Source organism: Trichinella spiralis (genome assembly GCF_000181795.1).
Source record: "Trichinella spiralis strain ISS 195 chromosome Unknown Scfld2, whole genome shotgun sequence".
Classification (NCBI taxonomy): domain Eukaryota; kingdom Metazoa; phylum Nematoda; class Enoplea; order Trichinellida; family Trichinellidae; genus Trichinella; species Trichinella spiralis.
In genome coordinates this window covers 1,079,301-1,106,256 of record NW_003526941.1, presented here as the reverse complement: position 1 = coordinate 1,106,256, position 26,956 = coordinate 1,079,301, and the positions used below count along the sequence as shown (strand labels likewise).

The 26,956-nt window shown below is 34.8% G+C and overlaps 9 protein-coding genes and 1 non-coding gene across 10 annotated transcripts; 4 read left to right on the top strand and 6 right to left on the bottom strand.

Moving 5' to 3' along the window:
• Positions 1-1,885: 1,885 nt before the first annotated feature.
• On the top strand, positions 1,886-2,615 carry Tsp_02728 (conserved hypothetical protein). The gene is made up of 4 exons (XM_003379008.1): positions 1,886-1,895; positions 1,948-2,026; positions 2,051-2,219; positions 2,526-2,615. The coding sequence occupies exons 1-4, from the start codon at positions 1,886-1,888 to the stop codon at positions 2,613-2,615; spliced, it is 348 nt and encodes a 115-aa protein (XP_003379056.1).
• A 1,658-nt stretch (positions 2,616-4,273) lies between these two features.
• Tsp_02727 (ubiquitin domain-containing protein DSK2) lies at positions 4,274-6,025 on the top strand. The gene is made up of 6 exons (XM_003379007.1): positions 4,274-4,278; positions 4,443-4,493; positions 4,842-4,866; positions 5,102-5,207; positions 5,700-5,869; positions 5,936-6,025. Exons 1-6 carry the CDS (start codon positions 4,274-4,276, stop codon positions 6,023-6,025), a joined length of 447 nt encoding a protein of 148 aa, XP_003379055.1.
• A 193-nt stretch (positions 6,026-6,218) lies between these two features.
• Tsp_02726 (conserved hypothetical protein) lies at positions 6,219-7,424 on the bottom strand. The gene is made up of 5 exons (XM_003379006.1): positions 7,073-7,424; positions 6,915-7,006; positions 6,734-6,850; positions 6,524-6,673; positions 6,219-6,449 (listed from the first exon to the last, which is right to left on the bottom strand). Exons 1-5 carry the CDS (start codon positions 7,422-7,424, stop codon positions 6,219-6,221), a joined length of 942 nt encoding a protein of 313 aa, XP_003379054.1.
• Positions 7,425-8,576: 1,152 nt separating this feature from the next.
• On the top strand, positions 8,577-8,679 carry Tsp_02725. The gene has a single exon. It is a non-coding gene; the product is annotated as a U6 spliceosomal RNA (small nuclear RNA).
• Positions 8,680-11,358: 2,679 nt separating this feature from the next.
• Tsp_02724 (hypothetical protein) lies at positions 11,359-11,783 on the bottom strand. Its single transcript, XM_003379005.1, is given in 2 exon segments — positions 11,359-11,757; positions 11,775-11,783. 2 exon segments carry the CDS (start codon positions 11,781-11,783, stop codon positions 11,359-11,361), a joined length of 408 nt encoding a protein of 135 aa, XP_003379053.1.
• Positions 11,784-13,579: 1,796 nt separating this feature from the next.
• Tsp_02723 (hypothetical protein) lies at positions 13,580-14,183 on the bottom strand. The gene is made up of 3 exons (XM_003379004.1): positions 13,996-14,183; positions 13,815-13,974; positions 13,580-13,696 (listed from the first exon to the last, which is right to left on the bottom strand). Exons 1-3 carry the CDS (start codon positions 14,181-14,183, stop codon positions 13,580-13,582), a joined length of 465 nt encoding a protein of 154 aa, XP_003379052.1.
• A 233-nt stretch (positions 14,184-14,416) lies between these two features.
• On the top strand, positions 14,417-16,142 carry Tsp_02722 (conserved hypothetical protein). Its single transcript, XM_003379003.1, has 6 exons — positions 14,417-14,619; positions 15,036-15,192; positions 15,232-15,277; positions 15,562-15,677; positions 15,845-15,928; positions 15,996-16,142. Exons 1-6 carry the CDS (start codon positions 14,417-14,419, stop codon positions 16,140-16,142), a joined length of 753 nt encoding a protein of 250 aa, XP_003379051.1.
• Positions 16,143-16,385: 243 nt separating this feature from the next.
• On the bottom strand, positions 16,386-18,250 carry Tsp_02721 (putative globin). Its single transcript, XM_003379002.1, has 3 exons — positions 18,162-18,250; positions 17,776-18,070; positions 16,386-16,889 (listed from the first exon to the last, which is right to left on the bottom strand). Exons 1-3 carry the CDS (start codon positions 18,248-18,250, stop codon positions 16,386-16,388), a joined length of 888 nt encoding a protein of 295 aa, XP_003379050.1.
• A 3,258-nt stretch (positions 18,251-21,508) lies between these two features.
• Positions 21,509-22,407, bottom strand: Tsp_02720 (conserved hypothetical protein). Its single transcript, XM_003379001.1, has 3 exons — positions 22,353-22,407; positions 21,840-21,915; positions 21,509-21,788 (listed from the first exon to the last, which is right to left on the bottom strand). The coding sequence occupies exons 1-3, from the start codon at positions 22,405-22,407 to the stop codon at positions 21,509-21,511; spliced, it is 411 nt and encodes a 136-aa protein (XP_003379049.1).
• A 4,103-nt stretch (positions 22,408-26,510) lies between these two features.
• On the bottom strand, positions 26,511-26,891 carry Tsp_02719 (conserved hypothetical protein). Its single transcript, XM_003379000.1, has one exon. The coding sequence runs from the start codon at positions 26,889-26,891 to the stop codon at positions 26,511-26,513; it is 381 nt and encodes a 126-aa protein (XP_003379048.1).
• Positions 26,892-26,956: the final 65 nt, after the last annotated feature.

The following is a 26,956-nucleotide window of genomic DNA, read 5'->3' as shown; positions in this document are numbered from 1 at the left end:
ACTGCTCAGCTGGGCTGATGGTGTGTGATGTTGGTGTGATTCATTGCCATCATCATCAGGAAGTCAGTTTGCGGGATATTTTCAATATTTGAACATTGGCCATAGACGACCGAACTAATTGTTCGCTGCGCTGGTTTTGGATGCGCGTTTCAATTCAAATTTCAACGCTGCTAGCCGGCTAGATAGATAGATATAAGTTACTCGGGGCGAAAAGGTCATGTAGCGCAAGCACTGCTGCATCTACTTGTTACTCCATTGACGCGCGCGTACGAACTAAATTTCAGGAGGCAAATAAACAAACAAACATACATACATACATGCATACGAACGGCCAGCTATGCAAAATAATTTCTATCATTCTCTTTCAGCTTTATTTTCCAGCTTTCAAAAATTGTCTATTTGTATTTTGCTTAATTTCAGACCTTGCGAACAATTTTACAACATACATCCTCCTCATCGACGCATCGTCGTCGTCATCATCATTTATAGTGTATTATTCTATAGCGTGTTGTTGTTGATTGGAAATTTTTTTTTAATTTTCAAATTTATTAGCTTTGATGTTTTGCTGGTTCAATTGGTTTGATTGTTTTGCTTGTATAAAATTAGAATTGCAGTCGTCACGATTTTTCAAACATGCAACAACATCAACAACAGTGATCGATAACTAGCAACAAAACTGTCTTTTTTTATCTTTTCAAGCGACGAGCTTGAGATGCATTTTTTTTTGGAAATTTGAATAATCACAACAACAGTAATAATAATAATCACAATAACAATAATGCTCTCCCTATATTTGGATAAGAAGATTGATGTAAAATTATTTGTGGAAATTTTTTTTAACCAAGCTTCATTTTGGAAAAGTGTAACAAGTGTAAAGCTAATTAATGGAGGCGAAGCAGGCGAATGGATACACACACATATACATCTGGCTGGAAATTGCAGCGTCAGCCGCGCTAGTCCAAGCGCATGCTTCTTCTGTTCAGTTATTGAAATTGAAGTGTGTTCAAATTTATAAATATAAATGCGCATGGCAAATGGAGAGTTGAAGATTTATGCTGTTTCATTTTTTCCTTTTTCTTTTCATCTGAAAGTGTAATTTCAAGAACGCAACTGGTCAACAGCAGCAGCAGCAACAGCAGCTATAAGAAAAAGCAGAAGCAACAACAACAACACCCAACAATGATTCTCATTCATTGAAAAATGAAGCTAGCCCATATCAGCATAGCATTCAATCAGCTTGCTGGAACTGGAAACTGTTATCGACAGATCTGATTTCTACTACACTGCACTAGCATTGTTTAGACATCTGTTATTATTAATAATATTTATTATTATTATTATTATCATCGTTGCTGTTGTTATGTAGTTTGTTGTTAATGCTTCTAGGAAGAAGAATTTCATTATTATTATTATTATAATTATTATTTTTTCAATAGCGAGTCGTCGAAAATGAGCACTTGAGAAAAAGCGGCTTTCTTCTTCTTTTTTCAATATTAAAGAATAAGAATAAAAAGAAAAATTCAATTTACCATAATCGCTTACGATGAAATTGGATAAATTCAGGTCAAGGTGACGTAAAATGGCGGTTTGTGTTTCGATCAATGTTGATCGAATGTGGATATATACATATATATATATATATATATATATATATATATATATATAGCGATTGCTATAAGTTGTTATAAGCTGTATGGTAAAAGAGATGTGGAAAGAAGCAAGCATTTCAACATCTATAGATGTGTAAAACAAAGGAAATTTTTTGGGAAAATATTTTTTTTGTATATTTGGCTTAGAAATGCAAAAAAAATTGAAAGTGGATTTCATCGAGGGTGTGTTGTTTATTTATTTATTTATTTATTTGCTTTGTTGTTTTTGGCTTTTCATGGGGAACAGTTTTTTGTTTGATCTTCTGGTTTGGTGTTCAACTGTGTGGCGAGTTTTTAGTCGGCCTGACAAGAAAGAGACGGAGGATCGTTAATGAAAAGCGTCATGTGCAAAAGCGTGCCTGTGAATCGGCCCGCATGTTCTGCTTGTATTGATTTTTCAGCTGTCACAAGCTGCACGCATATTTCCATGTCCGACGTTTTCAATTTCCATTTAGCTATCCTTGGAGGGTTGTGGCGTCAATTTGTTCGCGCTCGTCCAAATCAGGGCAGATTGCAGCAACTTCTGAGCGCTTGCTTATGCATCTTCAACGCACACACACACACATTCATGTACAAGCTTACTTTTACTTACTTGCTCACATTTGCACGTTTATGAATGAATACATACAGCAAAGAATGAGTGCAGTTTTGAGAAAAAGTTTTTTTAAATTAAAATTTAAATAAATATTGTAAATAGTTTTTTCATTAAGCTAAAATTGAAAAACAAAACAATTTATGAACACAAAGCTGCATTCTATGTTTGAAATGTAATGATGAATTAATTCAATATGTACTGACTGATCAGAAAATTTGACCACTAGCGGGTGAAAAATTCGGTATTGATTATTGTATTTATATCATTGAGTTCAATAGAAGAGTTACATTGGTGCCTGCTTGGACGGCTTATCAGGCTCACGCGAGCAGCTGTTTCCGGCTCACGGCGCAGCTAGGCTGCGTTGCCATTAACCACAGCTGGATATATATATATATATATATATATATGTATAAGATGAAACCTTGATGTTAATGAAGATAATATTCATCATGTTGTATTTGGTTGTTGTTGTTGTTGTTGTTGTTGTTGTTGATTTGCAAAAATGTTTCTCCTCGCGAAGTAAACATAAATATTTAATTTCAAAAATATACATTAGTTATTATTTACTGTAATTTGAACTTTCAGTTAGATGAAAATCAAGGTTAAATATGAAAACAATCACAATAAAGAATAAATCAAATGTCAATGAACGGACAATTGTAAATTATGAATATAGTAAATTCTGAAAAGCAACATGACAACAACGAAGACGACCAACTCAGCTGCTAACTAGCTAAATGATGGATGCTGTGCGTTTGAAAGGGAAAAGCAGTGTGAACTTTGGAAGCCGTGCTGCGCTATTAGCGCGGAAGAAGTAATCTGCTTGGATGCGCTGGCGCTGGCAGGCGCCGACTTATTGCTGCTTCTCTTCAACATCGATTTTATTGACAATTTGAAAAGCATCGAGAGCGAAGAACAACGGCCTAACATTTATATCCGAGGTGCGCCTATATGTAAGTACATACGTACGTATTTATGTATGGACGCACATACGTATGTAGGCATGTATGTGTGAAAGCTAGTCTGAAAGCCGGAAGAGTCAAAATGGCGAAGAAGCGTGCTGCTCAGACGTACATGATCATCAGAAGCCTGCGGCGCCCAATTTTGCCGCCAATTACTCTCGACGTTGTCTGTTCTTTATTGACCAATTGCGCCGAGCAAGCTGCGCGTTTGAATCATTAAAGCTTGCCAAACATTAGCAATGTGATGATTCAGGATTTTGTTTTTCATTTTTGCCTTGCTTTTCTGTTCTATTTTCGCATTTTCCACCCTTGCCCATCTTGTATTTTGCGTTCTCCCGTCTCGTACATGTGAAATGAAATTGTGATCACGGTTGACTGGCTACACTGTACTGCCCCCGTGGCTGATCGCATAATCAATCAACATCCAATAGAATTGCACCGTCGTGATCATTTTAAACATAGACAGCCGCTTGGAATCGATAAGCATACTCTGAGAACCAGCGGCGCACCTGCCTCCTTCTAGGTCTGACCATTTCGATCAATCAATTAGAACGCCACGCATGCGAGCACGTGCACAGCAGCTACACTGCATTTTACACTGTGCACATATGGCTTACAATTGGAGTAAAACAGAATAAGCTTGAAATGCACGTCTCACGGAACCGGACGGCTTCCATAGTAGCCGACGTTGTCATGGAAATTATACATGGAAAGCGTTTTACGTTCATTCTGATGCCGTCAAATTTTCAAATAACCATTCATTTGAATAATAAAATTGTCGACGACGCATGCGAAAGCGAAAAACCAAACCAGACAAGTCTCTCCAACCATCAATTATGAACAATATTCAAAATAATATAAACATAACAGCAAAATTTGCTATTCATTGAACACCGACCATACTTATTCAATATTACTAAATTTTATTCATTATTCGTAAAACAATTCTTATTTTACTACTATTGTTAAAGTTTAATTTTCAAATCTACACATATATTTTTAAACACTATTGTTTTAATAAAAGAATAATTTTTTCACCAACTAAACAGACTGTATTTAATTTAAAAATGAGGTATTAATTAACTGTATGCATGCGTATGATTGTAGTATGAATTTTCTTACTAATAACGAACAGTGATTCATAATAAAATTGGAATGTGACTTTAGCGTTTATTATTTAAACTGTTATTATAATTGCGTTTTTTGTTTATTTACATAATATTATTTTTCATCTAGTTTTACCGCTAGCAGTTTCAAATGTACTTTCACACGATATATTCACATGATGTTTGCACTTAATAAGATGCTTTTTATTTGAATTGAGAACCTTATTCATTGAAAACTATTAACGCATATTTTTCCTTACGATATAAATTTGTACTTGATTATTATTATGTAACAATTATCATTCTGTTGCGCTGTTGAGTATCATTTCAAGTGCTACCGGTGTTGAAGGGAACTATTGTCTGCGGTGTTGTTTTATTGTGTTTTAAATTTTTTTCAATCTGATCGGTGACGGTAAGATTTTTTGATATTTTTTTATTTATCGTAATTTTTCTTACAAATTGATTTATAAGTTGGCCTGTAGTTTGTTCTGTTGCTGTAATAAATTGAAATTTTATACTCTTTTTTTAGTCCCTTTACATTACAGCGCAGTATTGTTTGTAATTTTAGTACTGTTGACGGTGTGATTTTGGATTCAGCATATTTCTTTTACTTGTTAGTGCATCAGTGATTTAATTTTAGCACAGAATTTTTTGGCTAACATGTCATCGAATGTGTTACGTGTAAAAGTTTCTCGAATTTCTAAACCGTGTATTTTATTGCAAGTGAGGCTTATCAGCTGTTGTTAATTGTTTTTGAAGTAATTTTAAAATTTGTAAAATACAATTAAGCTTTCCGATTCGTCGCTAGTGATGCATATCAAAGAGCAGTTATCAGAACGATTACATATTCCTGTTGAAGAGCAACGGCTGATAATGAATGGAAAGTTTTTGAATGGTATGATGATATGAAAAGAATATTTTTTTTTGAAAAGAACATTTCTTAAAATGTTGATTTCATATGTTTGTTAAAGTTCAAAATTGTTCAAGAACATAATATGTCGCGTTTATTTGAATACGGTACACTGTAGTTCCGACAAATGAGGTTAAGATGATGGTCTCACTTGGTGGTTAATTTGAACTTTCGTTCTTTTTAGCAGTAATTTGAAATGACTAATTCATAAACGATGTGGACGTGTGTAAATTGTAATTTCACCAATTTCTCAATGGTAGTGATATTTGTGATTTGGTATAAATTTGTTTGCTCGCGTGAATTTCCAATTTAACCTTGTAACGCACTTTTACCCTAATTGGATAATAGGTGTTAATTTTATTAGATGCTTATTTTTAAATTTGGAACTTTTTTAAGCAATAATTAACATGTAATGCGAGGTTTGATTTTGGAAACGTGATTCAAATGTCAATTGTGATATAAAATTGAATTACTTAGATAATAACACGTTGTTGTCGGAGAAAATTGTTGATGGATCTCACGTTTATTTACTGTTATCCACTCCACGTCACGAAGCTCAGTTGAAAGACACACTGGAAAACTTGCTCAAAGGTGTGGCCAATCTTTCGGATGCAGATCGTTTTGCAGCCATTAATTCAGCTATTCAGGTAATATTTTTTAATGGTAATTTCTTTCAGATGGTAATTTTTTAAAATTGTTTTTTCATTTTTCAGCGTTATTCAGAACTGTTGGATACACTGAGTCTGGATGACATTGAACGCTATGCATCGGCTATGAAAAACAAATCTCAAGGAGAATCTTAACCTGCTTGTTGGCATGCATATGACGTGTTATATGACAAGTTGGAGTTTTATAATTATTTTTCAACTCGCTTAAACAGATGAACAATTAAACTTTAAGCCAATACTCAAACTGTTCATTTCATTAATCGAGGTAGGTGTAAATGTTAATTTGTTTATCAAGAATGAGAAAAAACAACTTATTCTACAATAATGATCATTGTTGAACACCGCGGTAGACTCTGCGATTGACTTGGTTGAGCTGCTCTTCGAGAACGTTGATTTCCGATTTTAGCTTATGACAAAGCAGATCGAATGAATCCAGTGGACTGTCACTTTCATTGTAATGAATCATATCCGGGGTCATGTCGAACGTGACGTGCGGTTTCGTCAGTGGGGTGTATATTTTCCGCTCAGCACTGTAATGCGGAAACATCGTTGTTGACTTCTTGATGAAGCAGAAAAATAAAACAGACAGAAATATGTATATATTAAACGTGCCGCTTATTTTTTTATAAATACTTTATTTAATGCTGGCGTCAGTGTACGCAGACGTGGATTAGGAGAGCGGGCAGCGCTGCTGCTTCTGCTGTTGTTGCTGGTGGTGGTGGTTAGCGCTGGCGAACTGCAGCTTCGTTCCGATCGACTCAGTTGCATTTCCAGAACGTGACACTAAATTTTGGTCAGATTAGCCAATTACAACAAGCACAAGAAGGCGAATGCAAGCATTACTTTCAGTTTCCACGTTTCTCTGTCGTGGTTGACAGTTTCTAGACGATTTTTGAGCATAATTTTTTGCAACTTCAACAGGCGAATTTCACTTTGCAGGCGTTGTTCTCGTTTCAAGCTCTGCAAGTTTTCAGAAAATAAGCTTGAAGCAGACAGAAAAGAACAACAACAACAGCAAAACTACCTCGTAGACGCTTTCCAAATCGTCGTGCCATGGGGAAAATTTCAACGCCCAATCCACAGCATCGTCTGCTGTTACAGATGAGCAGAGATCATCTGAAAGGTGAAATTTGACATAGATACAGTGAGAAGGCAAATTAATAATACTTGTATTCAAATTACCGGATCCAGTTGAAGAAATACGTTGTTGGATTGGGTGTTCAGCTTGTTCGTGAATTTTGTTGAAAAATACATTCGATTCGCTGCAGCAACGTTTGCGACGATTGTGACGATCAGTTGTTGTAGTCGACATGTTGGCCACTGAAGTGAAGCGCAAAAGGCTTCCAACGCTTCGTCGGTCCCGTTGTCGGACGTTAGCTTGTTGCAGAAGATGCTTGCAGTTGATGGTCTTGTCCGTTGAGGTCCTCTTCTTCGGGCCTTTCAAGCCGACAATAGTGCCGTTGTCACAGCTATTGTCACGTTTCTTCTTCTTGTTGCCAGCAGCAGCACTACGGCACGAATTCGTGTTGCCCATCGTCGAGCGAAGAAGCCGCTTTTTCAACTCTTTTCCGTTCTGTTTGCTTGGTTATAAGCCAGACGGATTTAGGACTTGATTTGCCAATTTCAACGAACAAGATGATGATGATTAGACGAAAGCGACTGCTGTTGTTTGTGCACATTGAACAACACTATTCCTAGCAATGAGCATTCTCTCACGGATTAACCAGCAGCCACCAGAAAAGAACAGCAATTCAAAAATACTTTCCAAAGATGCAAACGATGGCCTATTAACATATCAGGAGAAGGGTATTTCCAATTAATCAAACATCCCAAATTATACTTATGAATTAGTGATCTTTTCAAATGCGTTTTTTGGAAGAAAAAGATTTTACCAGCAGTGCGCTGTAACAAGCAGTCTCGCAAAATTGCACGAGCAATTATTGTCTTCAGAAATAATGTCGGTCAGGTTTAGAAGACGATTTTGCATCTTTGCAATGCAAAACGAAGTTAATTTTGAATTTTGAAAATTGTTCATACTTGCTTGTTTTTTTGTTTGATACAGTAAGGCAGACTTTGGTGTTCATAAGTATACATTCATAGCGTGAGAAAATTATATGCTGCATTTTACAATTAAAACGTATAACATCATTATGTTGTCATTAATTTTTAAATGAAAATTATTTTATCCAACTGAAATTATTTCAAATAATAAAGTTTACAGTTATTAAAACTTACTTTAAGCTACTGTAGGTAAAATTCAAAAAAACAAAGTCAAAATGTGCAGGCATAAAGGAGCAGACACTTTTATATGAGTAAAATAGATCAAAATGCTTAACGCACTTTATCTGCAGTATTTCCTTCAAAATTAAAATTGAATGTAAAAATTAAGAATGATTAATACTATTTTAATTAATCAAAATCCTTTGCAATACAGAACGACAAAAGTATCATGCATCTCATTAATGTGTTAATTTTACTGTATAGTTTGAGGAACATTTTTGAATTCAAAATAAAAATAAAAGTAATAAAAATATTAATTTTGTAAAAAAAGAATATTATTTTATTTGGATTTAATAAAAAAGTGTTTTAATTTGTCTCAATTAACTAAATATTAAATAGTAAAACCCAATTTCTCATTATAGTAAAAATTTTCTCATTTATATACATCACTCGGGGTGGAGTAGATGTCCATTCCATGGGCATATACTAAAATTGGAACGATACAGAGAAGATTAGCATGGCCCCTGCGCAAGGATGACACGCAAATTCGTGAAGCGTTCCAAATTTTTTCTAACTCAAGTATCTTATCTGTTGTCGATCATTTGTGTGATTTAATAGTTGTTTATATTTTCACATTTAGATTTAGATAACATGATTGTTTGAAATATTTTTTTGTCAATTTATGTTTTCGGAAGTGTCATTTTTGTTATTTTATTTTAAAATATGTTGGTTGTTGTTACTATTTATGGTAAACTGTTGAATTTTGCTTCTGAAATTGAATTTTACGTTCATTTTCACATATAATGCACATGCAATGCTGGATTTTTTCTTTTATCGAATATGTATTGTTATATTAATTTCGAATTTTTTTGCTATTTTGTTTTTTGTTTTGTGTTTATAAATTATTCGTGTTTTGTTGTTGCTTCTGTCGTTTTAGACTTTTTTCTCTCGTGTAAAAGTGATTCTATTAAGTGATGGCAACGTTTCCAAACTGCTTGCTTGCCATTATGAATTTTGCTCGTGAAAAATATTGCCCAAGGCTATTTGTACTGGGAGAACGTGTTTTCACGTTCACTGAGACAACTGAGAGCAGCTGAAAATTTGCAACTGCGCCATTTTCCACACCGCAGGGAAGCTTTTTGTTCCATTTTACTCGGCAACGTTATTCTTACTGTAGTTTTTAAAAAAACAGGTAGGTACAAGTTTTTGGTAGGTTTTTTCAACACGATGAGTGACTGTGGTTTTTGAATTGTTGTGCGACAGTTGTTAGTAGAGGTGAACGTTGAAATTGAGCATTTTCAGCGTTTTCAACCAACAACTGACGTCTGATTTACCGAATTGATCGATATTCCCCTCCGGGACAAGTTTTCGGTCCTGATTATGTATGCGGCAGCAGCAGCCGTTCAGCAACTTGTCAAGCGCATATCCGTTTCCTGATACGAGTTGTAATTGTTGCTCTGTTTGAATTTTTGTATGTTTTTGGTTCATTTGCGTGTTGGTTCATTGGTTGGTTTGAAAATTTAAATCAAGAATGTGAAAAACAAAGTTGCTTTGCCGTACGGTTGACAACGTGAACGAGCGTTTTGTCGGCTTGGATGTTATGAAATGGAAACGGTGATGTCGGTGGTTGTCCTTCAGCGACAGCTGGCGTTGGCTGTCGTCGCCGAGCAGCTGCCATTACTGGGCTGGATTCCATGCGGACAGGCGGACAACAGACGGACGACGGACGGTTGGAGTTGAATTGTTTTCCAGTTGGCGTCTGACTCGGCCGTATAAAATTGGGTAGTCCAAGATCCGCTTGTTCATTTTGATCGTCGTTCATCCTCACGGACCGGCGACCTAATCTTCACGTTGTCAAGGACAAGCGTATATATTCCGCTAGCAACGGGTGAAAACCTTTCGAACACTTCAACATGGCTCGGCTAGCTCCCTTTCTTCACTTTTCACTTTTCATTGCAACGGTGGGAAAATTGTTGGTTGCTTGTTTGTCAACCAATGAAATTCGGCCATTGAACTCCTCTGGTAATAATTATCTTATTTATCCCCTTTTCAAGTCGGTGTTGTTTTGTCTATTGTGAAGTAGTGTTTTGAAAAATTGCAACTACTCAAGTATCATAATTTTCAAGCTTCACTTCTTCTCCCTATTAGTATAGTTTGGTTCTAATTTTCCCAATTGCCGAATATTATTATCATCGATCGACTCACAGTGCCAAGAAAAAGTAAGAAATGTTAATTTCCATTTTTTCATTGACGTATTTCAACTCTCCACTCACTTTCTCTCTCTCTTGCTGCTTGTTACGGTGGATGACTTTATTCAAACTTTTTCCCCTATCGCTTTATGTATACAATTTTCTCTCGACGCCAAATTGGGCATTCATTCCAAGCGATCCGCGTTTCAGAGATGGACGGTGGAATTGTGCGGATAGATAGAAAATCGTCCCTAGGGTCAGGGCGTTGTATTGTTCACTTGTCCTGATTTTTCTTGTTCGACCGGATCCTATTGTACTGAACGTGTGTACGTGTGTATGGGCGAGCGTTTTCCACCGGCTGGCTTCGGTGTTCCACTCCACTGCATCTGTAGCCTACATTAGTAGTAGTACGGTAGGTTTTGAAGGAAATGCCAACAGCGAAAAAACACAAGTCCAAAACCATCCAAGTCAAACTGATCATAAATATATGTACAGATGAAACTTTTCTCATTACAATAGTTATAACAATGGACGGATATCATCGCATTGCTTTGAAGAGAGAGAGGTCGTAGTGGTTTTCTTTTGTTTTTTTCCTTGTTTTTCTCCAATGTGTGCCCGTATGTCTGTCTCTCTTGGGCAGTGGAGATGGATCAGTTTTCTCTCAACCTATTCTGCTGCTTTTTCTGATGACAATAATAGACTGTGTATTGTGCTCGGCGAAGGTCGCTCAGTCAGCGGCTTATCGTCCTGCAGCATCTGCCTGCACCTGACTTGTTCACTTCCGGCACCGCCTTTTCTGCATCTGTTCCGACAGATGTTGGACGAAATTCACTTGGCCCAAGTTGTTTTTCTCCCATCTCACCGAGCCTGCTGGTGGTTAGCATCAAAAACTGACCAATGAAATCTGTTTTGCCGACAAGTCCGGTTTGTGTCCGGACATGTTCGTCGACCAGTTAGTTGGTTAGTCAGTTTGGCCACCAATTGCCTTTCATCGGCAGACTTCAGCATTTTTATTCAAAAACTGGTGAAAAAAGGACGATGCTTTTTATTAAGCCTAAATTAACCAAGGCGGTGGTCAGTTGAGCAGTGGGATTCGACAAGATACTTTTGATTTCTATTTTTGACTATACAATACTGATGATGATGATGATTCAACGTTGCAGGCCACCGAAATGCCGACGAATGAACAATAATAGTTCGCTCTGAATTCTCCCCCGAACCGGACGCTTGTTTCATGAATATAATAATAATAATAATAATGATGCGTTGTGAAAAAGAATGAACCTCGAAAACTGGCGGTCTTTTGTTTGTGACCGGCTCTGCGTTATGACCAAATTTTACTCCCGACCTGTCGACTCCAGTATTTTCCAAACGTTTCTCTTTACATGCTACTGCACCGCGCCGCCAACTCCACGAGTGTAAGATACGTTTATTTTTATTGATTTTACAAAAAGACAACTAACTATATAAAATACCGTACACATTTGTTTTTTTTTATATTACGAATAATGATGAAAGAAAAAACTATTATAACTGGGAGAACCTGATCGAACGTTGTTGTTTTTCCAAGTATTTCCGTCTGAGTCAATTGTTGCTAAGTGACGGTGTGCTTTCATGTTGTAAGCAACCGTTGTTGCCTTTGATGTTCGTCTAATTTCCTTGTCGATCTGCAGGGTGTTGTTGTTGCTGTTGCTGATTTATTTTCATCCTCAACATGATGATATTTCGTTATACATTTCAACACCACCACCACTACTAGTAGTATTACTGTACAGTTGGCAGACAGGAGAAATTCGAGTTAGCGTTGTCGGCGGAAATTGATTTACCATTTCACCTTGCCGTTCATCGGCCTGCTGCATTGATTCGTTTCCGTACTCATTGAACTGTTTGCAGCTTAACCGGCGGCAATGGCCTGTTATTATTGCTGCTTTTCGCTCGCTCGCACGCTTTCATTCACTCACTCTCTCACTCTCTCTTGCACACACACACGCGCGCGCGCTTCCTTCTTCTCTCTCTCTCTCTCTCTCTTTCTCTCTCTGCATTACACTCTTCTTTCAATTTTGCACACTACAAACATGCTAATTCATTCTTTTGCTTTTTCTTCTTCTTTTTCTTCCTATTCGACTCAGATATCGAAATTTTGAAGCTCGGACAGAAGCAAATGGAATAATACAGAGAAGTGAAAAGTTTTGGCAAGATTAATCAATCGATCGCAACAAAGATGAAGAAGCAGAAGAAGCTATCATAAATAAATAAATAAATATATATATGTATATATATGTACATTGCCGGGGCTGGATCGCTTAGCCTGAGCTTTGAATGGCACTGGATGAATTCACGGCTGCTTCGTTTCTGGACCGTGTTTTCATCAGTGCTATAAAAAGATCAGCGTTACACCGTCGTCTCAGCTCCGGCCATTTTACACGACTTTCTGCTTTCGTCCAACGTTGATCCGGTGCTCAGTGCTTGGCACTGTAAGAATTCACAGAGAGACGTCAAACCTCGTGGATTCTTCTGTGTCAAACGTTGAGATCGGCCTGTTCGTCCGGCATTCATATTAGCTCTGTTCAACGTCTTGACTGACCAGTAAGTGAACAACTACCGTACATGGTGATGAATTTTATTTCAGCTGGTCAATTTGCTTTTCACTATTCGATCATTAACCGATAAGCGCAAACAATTGTAAACAATTTAATCAAAACTCATCAATCATACATTAACGTACAATTAACTGTATCACTGCCAATTGAACGTGATAATCTTGAACATTTTTGTGATACTGTAATTTTTGTTCCGATCACTATAACTTGTCACCGAAGTTAACTTTCTGTTTGTCACCGAGACTTTTGTATTATTTAATTGATTGACTGTTTGTTTATTGTTATTTTATTGTTGAAACGTGAATGAATGCTTTATGCAAATTTTTGAAATAAAACATTACGACTCATCGAATGCATAACTGTGCAGGTAAGACCGGTTTACTTTTACGTATAATTGTCAAAAAAGTTTTCTATTGAAATTTGTACTGAATTGTTGAGAAGTTTAAATTTTTGAAAATTTATTTTTTCAAATTACAACATAAATTTGTGTACTTGTTTTGTTCGAAAGCGTAAAAGTTGTCCAAAAAGTAAGTGTTTATGCTGAAAATGTTTTCAAACATTTTTCTCACAACATTTGTATACTGTATTTTTCTGCAACTTTGGCAATAAAAATGAACACGCGACGGAACAATCTGTACAGAAATGGAGAAAACGAACTTTGAAAAAAAAGAACGCTCCGTTTAACCAGCGTCGAGATTTCCATGCAACGCCATGAACGTTTTCCAATCTGCACCGTGTCGACTTTTGTAAAATTCAATTATTAAAAAGCAATGAGTTTTGTCGTAAGATTGTTTCGCCTAAATTATATTCATCACAACTGGTGAATTTATGATGTACAGTATCTTTGTTCGTTTTGTTCAACAGTACATCATTCATTAAATTGGAAATGAGAATTAAATGCGCCAAATGACTTACTTTCAATCTAGCGCGATGCACGTCAATTTCACAAGGAAACCTGCGGATCACATAACGGTAATTTGTCTCCTTCTTGTCTTCACCTCGCACTGTTAGTTCTAGTTCTAGTTGGCTGTTAAATGAATTATGCTTATCAACTTTTGAACGCTCATTTGATAATCTGCATCAATCGCCTACATACTCAGATTTCAAATTCCACAGAGAAAATTTGGCATTTCCAAACAGGCGATCTGGCATCGGGCGTTCTTTGAAAAAGTTCACCAATTTGTCCATCAGTGTGGGTAGCTTGAGGCCGGGGAATCGCAGAGCCACATCTACAGTATCGGAATCTTCGTGCAATATTGAAAGGTCCGGTTGGTTGAATTCCATGAGAACTGAAACAAAATAAGGGACATTAAAATTGTTCAAAGAAACAAAAAGAACTGCTTATTAAAAAAATGAATAATTGTAATTCGCTGTCCGACTAAATTTGGGTAGGAAGCGTTGGAGAATAACTTGCCTGTTGGAAAAGTTTCCAGGAGAAGAGGCACTTTTGTTGGTTTAGACAATGCAACGAGCGTGGCGTGTACACTTTTGCAAAATAGATCGTTAATAACAGGGCAATGGTAAATAAACCGGCGTTTGCTGTCTGCCTGCTTGCCTGTACAGTGAGTGAATGCGCTTTGGTTGTATTTGCTGTGACGGGTGTTGTAGTTCTTTTTTTGGAAAGCATGATTCAAAGAATAAGCACAACGGAACAACTGGTTTGGCCGGTTGCACAGGAAAGACTGATTCTTTGCAATGCATCGTCAACTGGAATTTGCCAGTACAATTCCCCACAGCAATCGAGAGCAAATTATTCTAATTTTTTGTTCACTTTTGTTTTGTGCTTCATTTCTACTGTAAAATATTAGGTTGTAATTTTCATTTTTTTTCACTATTTTCAAATATTATCCAGAATGTATTTTTCAATCAGCATCAGATTTTGAATAATTCGACTAGTTGTGTTGTGTTGTGTACGAAATTTCGAATTGACAGTATTTAAAAAGTGAATAATTATTGAAAAAGTATGGAAATTTATTTGAAAAAAGATCACGTTTTGTGGAAACATTCAAACGAGCATTTGTTGAATTTTTATGGAAATGTTTTTGTTTTTTATTTAGAACGAATATTTGTACCTGAAAATCAAATTAGGTAATAGTAAAGTTGCAAGTTTTGAAATTTTTTTTCGAAATACACAAGACGGCTGATGACTTTCGACGACGGTATCAGTTCAAAATTGTTTCCTGAACGTGGTCGGCATGAATCCAGTTTGGAAAATTCAACATCCAAAGCGTTCCAAGCGAAACGCGCCGATTTGAAAAGCACGGCTCAAAAAGCAATGCAAAGTATAATTGTTGTAATAATTTTATTTGTTTTTGCAATATTGGAAGTTTAGATCCCGCGATTCAGAGTCTCATTTGGTCTCTTCGTCGCAGTGGCTGGTAAGTGAACAGTTTTTACTTGAACATTTGAGACAATTTCCATCTTAAAGTTTAAATTTTTTTTCTAAATTCTTACATCACGACTAATAGGTGTTTAGCGCTGAAATAAATCTAACAGAATGCTATTTTAGTTCGTTTGATTTTGATCGAAATGTATCGTTCCAGAATTGTGCGAAAAATGTGATCGGCGGATTTGATCCTTTCCATCGTCAAGCACGGTTACTTGACTTTGTTGACTGCTCTACTTTGAATAAATTTACTTTAGATAATAATTTGCATCCAAGATACTGTCGATGAGAAAAATGTTCTTCGTGCGATGGGACACGAATTGATACACATGTTTGATTCTTGCAGAGCGAAATTTGATTTATCAAACATTGAAAATTTGATTTGTTCCGAGGTAATGAAAATTTACAGTATATTTCTATTTTAATAGGTTGTTTCATGTTTTACTAGACAGATGTTGTTTGAAATATTTCAAATTGATGGTGTTTATTTATTATTTATTTTAATTTACTTGTATCTTGCGTGGTGAAAAATAATTTGAGCAGTGTGCTTTTTGTTTAGATAAGGGCAGCACATTTAATTAACTGTCGTCCAGCACATTCTGCTTTCAAAGATTCCAGTCACTTGTACTTTTATGATTTCAAGGTTCAGATTTTGATTGCATTTGCGATTCGTTTCAATTTTTTTTTTCAATAAAAATTAAATAATTTAGGACTGCATAAGACGACTTGCTGTCAGCTCTGTTTGCTCGTTGACAGGAATCAGTGAAAATGAGGCGAAGATTTTGATAGAAAAATCAATGGATCGCTGCTGTTCTGACACCGAACCATTTTGCAAATTGTACCGAAATTACTACTAACTGTTCAGGTATGTGATTTTATTTTGCTTTTCTGTTTTGTTAACTTCAAAAAGGCAGGGTTGTATAATGGTGTAGTTTTGTTTGTTTCTTTTCTTTATTGCATGTATGATTATTTGATTGTAAAAGGCAGCAGCAACAACAACAACAACAGCAGCATAATGAGTTTGACATTTTTCCTCCAAAAGTATAAAAATATGATAATAGTAAATCAGACCAGATAAGAAAGAAACAGTGGAGTGAGTCCTATAATTGTACGTCGAATATTTCCAAATTAGGGTTGTTCAAATCGTCATCTTCGGAATGATTTTGCTTCTCTTCCGACTCGACCAGTTGAGCGTTAGGGTCGCAGTTGTTCTCTTGTCTTATGTCTAGTTCCCGGCGTTGTATGAACGCCTCGCTCATACGGTCCACCACCTCTTTGAGTAGAATCCTCCAGGCGATCATTATTTTTCTGGTGATGTGCCGCGAGATGGGAAGACAGATGAATTGCGGTTCGCAGTATTGTCGTATGCAATCGAGCACAGAGTTGGCGAACAGAACCCACCATTCAGGGTCGAAGTTGACCGATGTCATCAGGGCATGATTGACTCCAACGCGTTCACTGAGTTCCATGATCAAGTTGCCATTGTCGATTGCCAAGTATCCCACAACGCAGTCGATGAAGTCGGCAAATATGGCTGCTTGTCTAGTGAAAAGGGCATTGTTGCGTAACTGATCCACCGGAACCGTGCGAAATGGAAATAGACTCTGAAACACGCATCTGATGATGATTCTAGTTTTTGATTGTTCTATTTTATTTTTTATTACAATTTGGTGCTCAGATTGATATCATCTATATTTATGCATTGAAATATGTACACAACAGCGCGTTGTTAAAGGGATGAAAAAGCGTAGTTTCAACGGAACATATTTAAATAATTAATCCAGTGCAATTAGTTTGAGAGAGTGGGTAAATGAACGAATGTGAGCGGATTGGCTTTGCAATATAGATAATGATTCTGTCGGTAATGGAGACGGACAATCTATTTCAGCCTATGACGATTGTTGTTAAATTTGGTTAAGTAATAGCCTAGTGGAATAGGTTAATTATGAAATGCAATTGTTATTCAGTGTATTGAATTGTCCTTTGAAAACAACCTTGAACAAGAAAGTTGAAATTCGAAAATGAAATATCAGTGAACAATAATAATGATGCGGTTGCTAATTTTTAATCTTCCAATTTAATTATTCTCCACTTGCACTTCATCATCAACTGTCATGATGGCGTTGACCGATCACACACAGATGATTTGTAGCTTTGAGGATTTAGGAGAATAATGTATTCAATAAGCGACTGGAACTTTTGTCAGTTGATATTTTTTACATTTTGTACGTGAAGATCAACGTACTTTCCGATTGTTTTTTCTAATAGGATAATGTATAAGTTTTCTTAACAAGAAAAAAAATATATATACCTCTAGATGTAGTTATTTTAATTTTGAAGTTTATACGTTTATTTTATAATTCATTAACAAAAAAGACTGATCATAAGCCATTATCATTAAGTGAATTAGTGGTGAAAGTGCGAAAGGTTTTATTTATTGAATAGTTAGTTTACTTTGGAAAGAAAAAGGCGTATTTTTGATTATATTACCTTGAGCATTGGCTTGTGCATAAATATTTGGATGTATATTTCTTCTCCAAGTGCCCTTTTGTTTGGTACTTTTTCCCAACTGCGGACGACGTTTTGCCGTTGACTTTTGGTCAGAAATTTCACCCTATGATCGTTGTCATGTCCTTTCCGGTAATAGCGAAATTTTGAACTCCAGAATGCCCACCTGGACTTGGTGACTTTTTTATCGCTGCGGATCACTTCGGTCATGTTGAACGATTGTCTTGACTGACTGTTCGGCTCGCTGGTATCGACCTCGCCTGAGCTTTTCGAGATCCTGAATCAAAGCTCACAAATTAATCCTTTTTGAGAAACACAAGCAAACATACAGTCACAGTATATATATATATAGATAGATGTTGATATACAAAATATCATCATTTCCAGAGAGCCATGACGAAGAGATGAAGGTGTGGAATGTTGTTGATCTCAAGCTAGTTAGTTGTACACTGATCATGGCTTAAATGTACGCGTTACCTGGTTGGCTGATATTTATTTATTGTGATGAATTTAGAAAAATGATTGACTTGAATGACAGCCCAAGGAAAGTAAATGGATAATTAAATTTTACAGTTACAATAGTTTATAAGTTGGCTGATGTTCTGGCTAATATTTCAGATATTTTTAATGGTGAAAAGTTGGTCGATCAATAGTTGTGATAATATTGGACAACAGCACACTGGAAATCTTTGGAAGAATCCTTTTTGATGTAGTGTTTTTAAAATGTCATCTGTGACAGTATGATATTTGCGTTTTTAATTGACATTCGTCATAAATCTCCAAGAGCAGTTGTGAACGTTTAGCTGTTTTTTATTTTTTAGTTTTTCTTCATGCTATACATACTTCGAGTTTTGATCGATGAGTTGTTATCATTTTTTGACGTTAGTTGTGCAAATCATATTTTTTTACCAGAGAAAATGCATTTTTGAATTAGAATAAGCTTGGAAATAAATATGTGTGAAATGTTTCGAAAAAGATAACCAAATATCTATTTTATTAGTTGCAGAAGATATAATGTACAACAATTTGTTGACATCAAAGTGAATATCATATTTGCTCTCAGTGAATCGGCTTTTCGCTATTCTGACCGAATGCTCTTCTTGATTAGTTACTCATTTTCCAACGGATAATCACGAACCACCACAACACCGACTAGTTGAAAGCTTTGTTATTTATTAATTAAAAATTGATTTGATCCCGTGAAAATTTTGAAATCGCTGAAATGAAGAAGAAAGCAGTGGAAAGGGGGAAATTGTTTTTTTTTTTTGTACAATTTCCGACTCTAGAGGGCGACGGCAACAAATTGACTTCAATTTTGAATGTAAAATTTTGATAATCGAATTTTGATTAACAATTGCAAATGGAAAGAAGTGTTCGTGTTTCTTTTTCTTTTTCCTTTCTCTCTTCTCTTGTTCACATGAAATCTTATTATGTACGAGGGAGGGAAGAACATTTTTTTTCTTTCGTCAATTTTTGTTGATATGCAAATTGTGAACAAATTTGAATTGTTTCACATTTTCTTTTCGTTAAGGAGGAACTACTTTTTAAATTAGAAAAAAAAGAAACAACAGATAGCTGCTAATTACGCTAAGAGGAATATAGATAACGTTGAGCAGATTTTTTTGTTCACTTCATTTATTCAAAATCTTGGGCAGGATTGTTTTGCTTCAGCTCAGCTTAGGTTAGTTGTGTTTTCTCATTCGCTCACCTCATTTCACTAATTAATCGTTAAAATTAAATTGATTTCATTTGCACAAGAAAACGTGCAGACACGAACTACTTACTGTATTCTTTAGTTTAAAAATTTTTTTTCTTTGTTCTCACATTCTTTTAAAAAAATGACGCAATTTGATAAAATATTGCTAATAAATAATTATAGAATAATGACGCGATGTGGGTTTTCTTCCTTTTGACAATTATAAAATGTTGTGTGATTTAAAATAATTTAAAATTATGGAAATGTTGAATAGAAAAAAAAAGATTTTATTTGCAATGTTTCATTTTTCGGTTGCTTCGATAATATATAATGCAAAATATGATGCTGTTTAGCGCGACTGAAATGGAATGGATTCATCCATCGCTTGTCATTTGTAGTTTTATGAACTCCATTATGAGCTATTGTTTTGCCATTCGACAAGGAAGCAGTGTCAGAGTTGATTTCATTTTAAAGCGGCTTCCATTTTTGACATTCATAAAGTTGGTCATGTGTTCAATTTGTCGATAGTTAAATATTACATACACTGCAGCAGTTAGTTAAGTTGCATAAATGAAAATTGATTTACTTTGATTTTTGAACTGCAGTTATTTTTGCGTGGAATGTGATAAATTGAGTAGCATCAGTGAAATGCTGTTGTTGATAATATAATAATAAATAAATAAACAAAAAGATACATTGCAAGAAGAGGTTTTTATACTTTTTGTTTGAGTGCCGAATCAGAAAATGGATGACATTAATAGATGGAATGTAACATTAGAAGAGAATAGAAGAGACGTTGAATGATAGATGGATAAGAGAGGTTCGTTTGAATTTTGAAATATTTTTCTCAGGAAAGCAAACTTCAAGGAATCAATTTGCGAGCAAATGGGAAGAAGCAACGTTTTGAATTTAGTTCCTCATTATTTTCACAAATGTTTTTTTTCTCTCTATAATTCGGCATCTGATATTTTTGCAACAGTTTGTGCACGTGTGAGAGAGTTTGTGATTTATGTATGAAAGTTGTCGTCATTTTTAAGGAAAAGAAATAGTGATCACGATGCTGAAGGATGATATCCATACAAAAAATTGTTCCTAGTTTTTTGAATGAAATTGGAAATATGAGAAGTTTAGCTTGTTTTTCGTAGAAAAATTCATTTTACATCATCAGTATATTCGTGACCTGCCGCTTATTCTTTATGCAAATGATTAGCCAGATTTTCGTTGTTATTCAACCTAGGTCAACATAATTTCTGAACTGATTTATTGTGTATGCAAATACGTTTATGCTTTAGTTGAACGAAAATCTCTCAAAACGAGAATTAACTATTTGCATGAAATTAATAAGTGAACATTGGTTATTATTCGACTGTGTAGTGGTGGTAATCGAGCCTTATTATTATTATTATTATCAATTTATTCTGTGGTAAAATATGATGAAGTTTTTTGAGTTTTCTTCTTTTTTCTTTGTTTTTGTAATAAAAAATTTTAATATACATATAAAATAAGGAAGAATACTTACAACAGTTTTCAATCAGTACGAAAATATGCAAATGTTGGAAATTGATCTGTGTGAGCGGAAGAAGTTTTTATTCAAGTTGAGAAGTGTCAAATTGCATGTTGGAGAAGTGAAATTTTTAATAAAAGAACGAAAATGGAAAGAGTTTGAGAACCGTTGCACAGCAGAGTGGAGCTTAAATTGAAAGAAAGAAAAGCTGCGTTTTGTGAACTGTAAACAACGCTTTTAGACCAGTCGGTTTGCAAATGGTGATGAAACGTCTATTTGTCACTTGTAGATTTATTTTATTTGCTCAACTCACCGTGCGTTGCATCTATTTACTGACGTAATTTTCCAACAAGTGATCAGTTAATTCTTTTAAAGCTTATCGATCGCCGAGACCCTGCACACTCGTTAGTTGGTTTAACGTTGATTTTGGCCGTGCTTTTGTGCAAATTTACTTTTTTTTTCATTTGCATCTCGCCGGAGTCGGTTTTGATCGTTGTAATCTGCCTGCCTGGAAATTAGGTGCCGACCGGTAAAATCGTTTCTAACCCAATGCTAGCTCGTTTGATTGTCGGCAGTTGAAACGAAATTAAGCCTGCTAGCCGACTGGCGCGTGTCCCCGGAGATTTGCAAATGACCAAAAGTTCCAAATCTGAGCTTTCCCTCCATATAGCTTTTTTCAACTTCTGACATTGCAATTGTTTGGCCAAAAATTGCAGCCTAATCAAAGTGGCTTTGTCTGCCACCGATCTCAGAGGTATCTGTCTGTTCATATTATGCCCTTTTACACAACTATACCTAATAAATATTATTCATTTATGATCATCACCAAAAAGATGTTTGGTTTACTTGCTTTTTCTGTTGTTCTTGTGGTTATTCTCCGGTTTTTTTACCTCTACTCTATCTACTCGACCGCTCGAGCTTACTGTTATACAGTTTATAAAATAGAACATTTATGGGATTGTATTTTTTGGTTTTATTCTACATTTAATTTCTTTCATTTTTTTAAATTTTATTTATTTATCAAAGGATGAATGTAGTTGAAAAGATTTCGATAAACCACTGAACTTGATAACCACTTTTATGATAAACGGAAATTAATCGCGTACACGACGTAGTGATAATTAAAAGAAAAAAGAGATACGAACTGTACCTTCGTTTCATTGTGTGCTGATATTGGTACCTGCTAGCTTGTATGTAAATTGCCATTGCAACGTGATGCGGCGGCTATTAGTGGACGGTGACGGGAAGCATGTAGCAGATGCAAAAGTGTGACAAGTGCATTTGACTTATTTTTATTTTGCCTTTGTCGCGGGATGTCGCTTTTTCATCATGCTTATTAGTTAGCGGTTGATGATCAACGTGGTTTGCGATGGCGGCGAACATTTGTTCGACTTTTGCAATGGCGAGCGGGCATTTTGATTTTCCTTAATTGATATAAAATTTCCTGTTGCTTTCCCAATTACCAATTGCACAACAGTTGCACAATTTGATTTTCAATTTGCTGCTTTGTGGAATTAATAATTTTAATTAATTTCTCCATTTTTTCATTCACGAATTCATTCATTTGTCCTCATTGCTTATTTTTTTTGTGAAATAAGGGTGATGTTTTCAAAATAATTTTTTTAAACATTGAGAGATCTATTTTTGCTTTAACTGATAACGATAATCAATTTTCGACTTCATCAATAATGATCTTCATTGTTTGAACTTTTCCCAATTTTGTTTTTTAATTAACGGAAGTAATGATGAAATTATTTAATCAACTGATCTAAAAAAAGTAAAGATAAAAATATAAACATGATGATGTTTGCAACGTCGTCAGTGGCTATAAATTTATTTATTGCTTCCAGCTTATTGCTTTTTTGATAAATTGTACTGTTTTGATTTATTAATATTGAAAAGTTTATTTTATTTGAAAAATTGTACAATTTGTCGAAAGTTTAATCATTGCATTTCTTGACAGATTGGACAGACAGCCATTTTGATAATTTAAAAATGATATGCTCAATCGTTGTCAATAATGATGATTTTAATTCAAAGGAGGAGTTTTTTTAATTAGCAATGGGATATAGACTTTTTTAAAATTCTCATTCAAATTGTATAATGAGTTTGAAAACTGAAACAAATTGTACAAAGTTCTGTATGGCAATATTGAAATTTTGTAGTTTTTAATTCAATTTAATTTAATTTTATATTTAAGTTGTATTAACATTATGCGTCATATGTACAGCGTGCGGGAAATGTTTGTTGCTTTTGTTTGAAAGTGTGAAAATTTGTTGAAAATTCTGTTACATGAGGAAGTAATAATAGAGAATGTTGGAAATTTGATTTCTTTTTATAAAACATATATAAGTGAAATTGCCAGTTCATGTTTTTTGTAAATTGTAATTTGCTAGCATCTATTCTTTGGGGAAACGCATGTTCACTCGGAAATTAAATCTTGAATAACATTTTCATTTGTATCCAATAATTATTATTTTATATTTATGTTTTTAATTCCCTTTACTAAGTTTTGCCAATACAAAAAAAGGTTTTTTTCATGACGTCGTCGTATTAGTTACTCATCATGTGTGTTCTTTGGCGATGAAATCGGAATCATAAAATACGAAACATGTATAATGTGGGAGAGAATTTTCATGGCCACCACCATGGATCCGTGTGCCTTTTCTTGTAGAATGTCAGTTTTTGGATAACCAATTGCCACATCACAATTTTATGATTAAAGCGTGATAATTCCATTATTTGATTATTATAATAGCAACTTGTTATTTTTTTCATTTTAATGAGCGTCAATTTGCATTCAATAATAAATTACCATTAGGCAGGATAGGAAGAAATAGAAATAATAAAAATTTGAAAATTTTTTGTAGAAATTTCATATTGTCGACAAACCGCTTCTACGTGACTTAATGATGATGGTACCTCAAAAAAGGCGCTTTCATAATTTAGAAGTATTTTGTATGTTATTTTCTTTAATTTGTTTAAATGATAGGAAAATTTAAATATTCTGATTTCCATTGTTAATGCTATTGTGATGTGGTGTTCTTTTTAATGAAGCATCAGTTGGGAAATAAAAGCCAAATATTTATTAGTTAATGTTGCTGGTGAATTTCATTTGAAACTTTGAATTAATCATGATAATTGTCATCTTTGCGTATTGGTTTGAAATCGCATTGGTGCAATGCAAAGCACATTGAATGATTACTGAAATGCTCGAAGGTTGCTTTGAATCGATTTCATTCACAAGCAGTTAGTTAATTAGTTGCTTGCAAGTTATGTTAATAAATAGAAAAACAGCCATTTATTCTAGAACGAAAGCGTTTTGAAGTGCAAAGTGAAAACGAGATGTGAATTTAATTTAATCTAGCACAGTTAAGCTCACCGTCAAACGTTTTTTCAGTTGTATAGTGTCAGCATCATTACCGAATACTACTATATTAACGGTAAAATTGCGTGCAATGGTGTTTTCTTTCATTTATATTACTTTACACAAAAAGTTACAATTAAATTGAGAAATGCAATTTTCTCTCAATGATCGGTGCATCGCTTACTTGCTGTGTTTTACAATCTTAACTGATAATAGTTGGCATATGTTAATAATTGTACCACTGGCGAGAACGTGGTGTAATACAAAATTTAAACGGGGGTGATTGTTTCTTAGATTTTACATTATTTAGCGTTGCGACAATGTGAATAAATTAATCAAACAGGAAGTTCTCTAAAATGCATTGCGTTTTGTGTGTTTTATTTTATATATTTTTTTGCTCTTTTTGTTGTTTGTTTAATCTGTTGTGTGCGATAAAAATTATGAACCTGTATGAATGAATGCGTAAATTGATGAATGAAGTCAACAGTGCTTTGCTTTACAGTTAGTTCAGTTAAGATGAAAATTTCTACGAGTATTTAATGAGCATTTTTTTTATAAGCAGTTAACTCGATGTAATTCTGAAATTGTATTTAATGACTTTTACAAGAATATATTTAAAGATGTGATTGTATAATTGTTTGAGAAAATTGGTCATATTGTTGTTGCATGTGCATTGCAGACTGGCCCTCCACTATTTGATGATTTCGTTGATTGAAGAAGTTAATGGTGAAATATTGTTGGGCTAATTTGCAAGAGAAATTTGCAACATTGTCGTTTGGGGTGCTTGGAGTTAATTTAATTTAATTTTTTTATAAAAATCAATTTTCAAATTCTGTAAGATCAGAGAATGCTGGTGTGATTTTCCAATGCTTTTTTTCTGTCTCAAATTTACTGCTACTGATTAATGTGAATTTTTAAGACGTTTGTTAGGATGGAATAAGCGAAAAGCAGCTTAATTTGTTTGATTAATTAAACATTCGCTGAGTCATGAAAAACCTGTAATCTGCGGGAAATGGGATTTACAGGTTAAACTTTTATTTAATTTTATCTCAATTATTAAAATTGATTTTTCCAGTGATTTCTGCTTTATAATGGTAAATGGACTAATAATATTTTCAGCAAATGGAAATTGTTCGAATTGATTTGCAATTAATCCGTAGATGGTCAAAATATTTTTTTTTAAATTAATATTAGTTTAAGTTAGGTTTACGTGACTAATATTTTGATCTAAAAATCACTTATACTGCCATCTATAAGCGAAAGTGAAATTTGTTTCATTTTTTGAAATGCAAGCTATATCTTTGAATGAGATGGATCGTTTTTCAAATGCTAATCAAATAATTGACTTCAGTGAAGAAATCCTTCAGTAACATTTCACTAGGTATATATATATATATATATATATATATATATATATATATATATATACCCATAGGCACACACACACACACACATAGATAAGTATATGTATGTAATCATTATTATGTTTTCTTGAGGTGAATTCAACTGTTGTCATTAGGAAAACGAGACTGCGGGTGTGGATTATTGAATTTTACCTTATTCTCAATCGATTCAGTTTTTCTAGCCTCAGCTTGAGTGATTTTCCTTGCAAAATACCAAGTGGATTTGTATAATTTGTTTCAGATGCAGTTTGAAATGTATTGAAAAGGGAGGGAAATTTGGATGGAGGCGAGGGAGATAAAAACTATGGCTTACCCGTTGGCGGCAGGTGCGATGCGCCTTGCAGCATGGCCACTTTTCCGACGCCCCGACGAAACTAGACCCATATTCTTGACCGCCACTTTGGAGATCATATTTGAGGAAGAAAAAAATAATCTGCTTTTTGGAACCAATTTTGCTACCGCGAAACACCACCGGCTTCTCTTACCAACGATCAACGGAAATCTGTAACGATCGCGAGAAGCATTTTGGCATTGGCGGGGGGTCTTGCAAATCCAATCCGTCCGAAAGCATCTGAACACAGATGGCGCTGTTCCATCTCCTGTACTGCGTGCAACGAATGGTCAGTGTGTTGAATTTTAGCCTTGGTGATCTTGTCAAACAGTTTGAATTGGAAAAAATAGCATGATATAAGCAAAAAATGAAACCTACTCTCTGCTGGGACGTTGATTGAAATGTTCATTATTGTGCTATTCTTCCTTCTTGTCTTTTCTACTGACAGTTGATTGTCGAAGTTTTTGAAATGAGTAGCAGTATGTTGTGTTGTGTCTGAAGTTGAAAATATCCAAATTGAGAAGTTCAATGAATACTGACCGTATTGTTTTTATTCTGTTGGAACTTTTTGTCTCACCTCTCACTGTCGTGATCTTTGCATGATGGCAATTTTTACGTTCGAAGTTGTTAATCTGATTTTTCTGTGTTGTACCTTTCACAAGCAGATATTTCCCCGTCTTCTTCTTCGTTTTCTTCTTCTTATTCTTTTCTGAGAACTTTTGCAGAGCAGAAGCAGCTGGATATGTGTTGTTAATAATGTCCGTAGTTTGATTCTTTTGGGAATTGTTGTCAAGCATATTTGTGGAAAATTTTATTTCATAACATATTTGATCATTGGCAATAAATCTTTTTGCGAAGTATT

Bases quoted from the DNA above. Each gene is read 5' to 3' on its own strand.
- Tsp_02727 (XM_003379007.1), top strand. The intron at 5,208-5,699 runs GTATGATGATAT...TGAATTACTTAG, and splicing joins GAATGGAAAGTTTTTGAATG to ATAATAACACGTTGTTGTCG. The intron at 5,870-5,935 runs GTAATATTTTTT...TTCATTTTTCAG, and splicing joins CCATTAATTCAGCTATTCAG to CGTTATTCAGAACTGTTGGA.
- Tsp_02722 (XM_003379003.1), top strand. From the start codon at position 14,417: ATGGTAAATAAACCGGCGTTTGCTGTCTGCCTGCTTGCCTGTACAGTG. The intron at 14,620-15,035 runs GTACAATTCCCC...GAAATACACAAG, and splicing joins TCGTCAACTGGAATTTGCCA to ACGGCTGATGACTTTCGACG. The intron at 15,678-15,844 runs GTAATGAAAATT...CTTTTTGTTTAG, and splicing joins AAAATTTGATTTGTTCCGAG to ATAAGGGCAGCACATTTAAT.
- Tsp_02728 (XM_003379008.1), top strand. The intron at 2,027-2,050 runs GTTCTGCTTGTA...TTGATTTTTCAG, and splicing joins GCCTGTGAATCGGCCCGCAT to CTGTCACAAGCTGCACGCAT. The intron at 2,220-2,525 runs GTACAAGCTTAC...GTTCAATAGAAG, and splicing joins GCACACACACACACATTCAT to AGTTACATTGGTGCCTGCTT.
- Tsp_02726 (XM_003379006.1), bottom strand. From the start codon at position 7,424: ATGGGCAACACGAATTCGTGCCGTAGTGCTGCTGCTGGCAACAAGAAG. The intron at 7,007-7,072 runs GTAATTTGAATA...TTCACCTTTCAG, and splicing joins TATTTCTTCAACTGGATCCG to ATGATCTCTGCTCATCTGTA. The intron at 6,450-6,523 runs GTATTTATAAAA...TGCTTCATCAAG, and splicing joins TGACGCCAGCATTAAATAAA to AAGTCAACAACGATGTTTCC.
- Tsp_02721 (XM_003379002.1), bottom strand. From the start codon at position 18,250: ATGATCAGTGTACAACTAACTAGCTTGAGATCAACAACATTCCACACC. The intron at 18,071-18,161 runs GTATATCAACAT...GCTTTGATTCAG, and splicing joins TCTGGAAATGATGATATTTT to GATCTCGAAAAGCTCAGGCG. The intron at 16,890-17,775 runs GTAATATAATCA...TGCGTGTTTCAG, and splicing joins TGCACAAGCCAATGCTCAAG to AGTCTATTTCCATTTCGCAC.
- Tsp_02720 (XM_003379001.1), bottom strand. From the start codon at position 22,407: ATGCCCGCTCGCCATTGCAAAAGTCGAACAAATGTTCGCCGCCATCGC. The intron at 21,916-22,352 runs GTTGATCATCAA...ACTGTATAACAG, and splicing joins TCGCCGCCATCGCAAACCAC to TAAGCTCGAGCGGTCGAGTA. The intron at 21,789-21,839 runs GTAAACCAAACA...AATATTTATTAG, and splicing joins AAGAACAACAGAAAAAGCAA to GTATAGTTGTGTAAAAGGGC.
- Tsp_02723 (XM_003379004.1), bottom strand. From the start codon at position 14,183: ATGGAATTCAACCAACCGGACCTTTCAATATTGCACGAAGATTCCGAT. The intron at 13,697-13,814 runs GTAAGTCATTTG...AATATAATTTAG, and splicing joins TGCATCGCGCTAGATTGAAA to GCGAAACAATCTTACGACAA.
- Tsp_02719 (XM_003379000.1), bottom strand. From the start codon at position 26,891: ATGCTTGACAACAATTCCCAAAAGAATCAAACTACGGACATTATTAAC.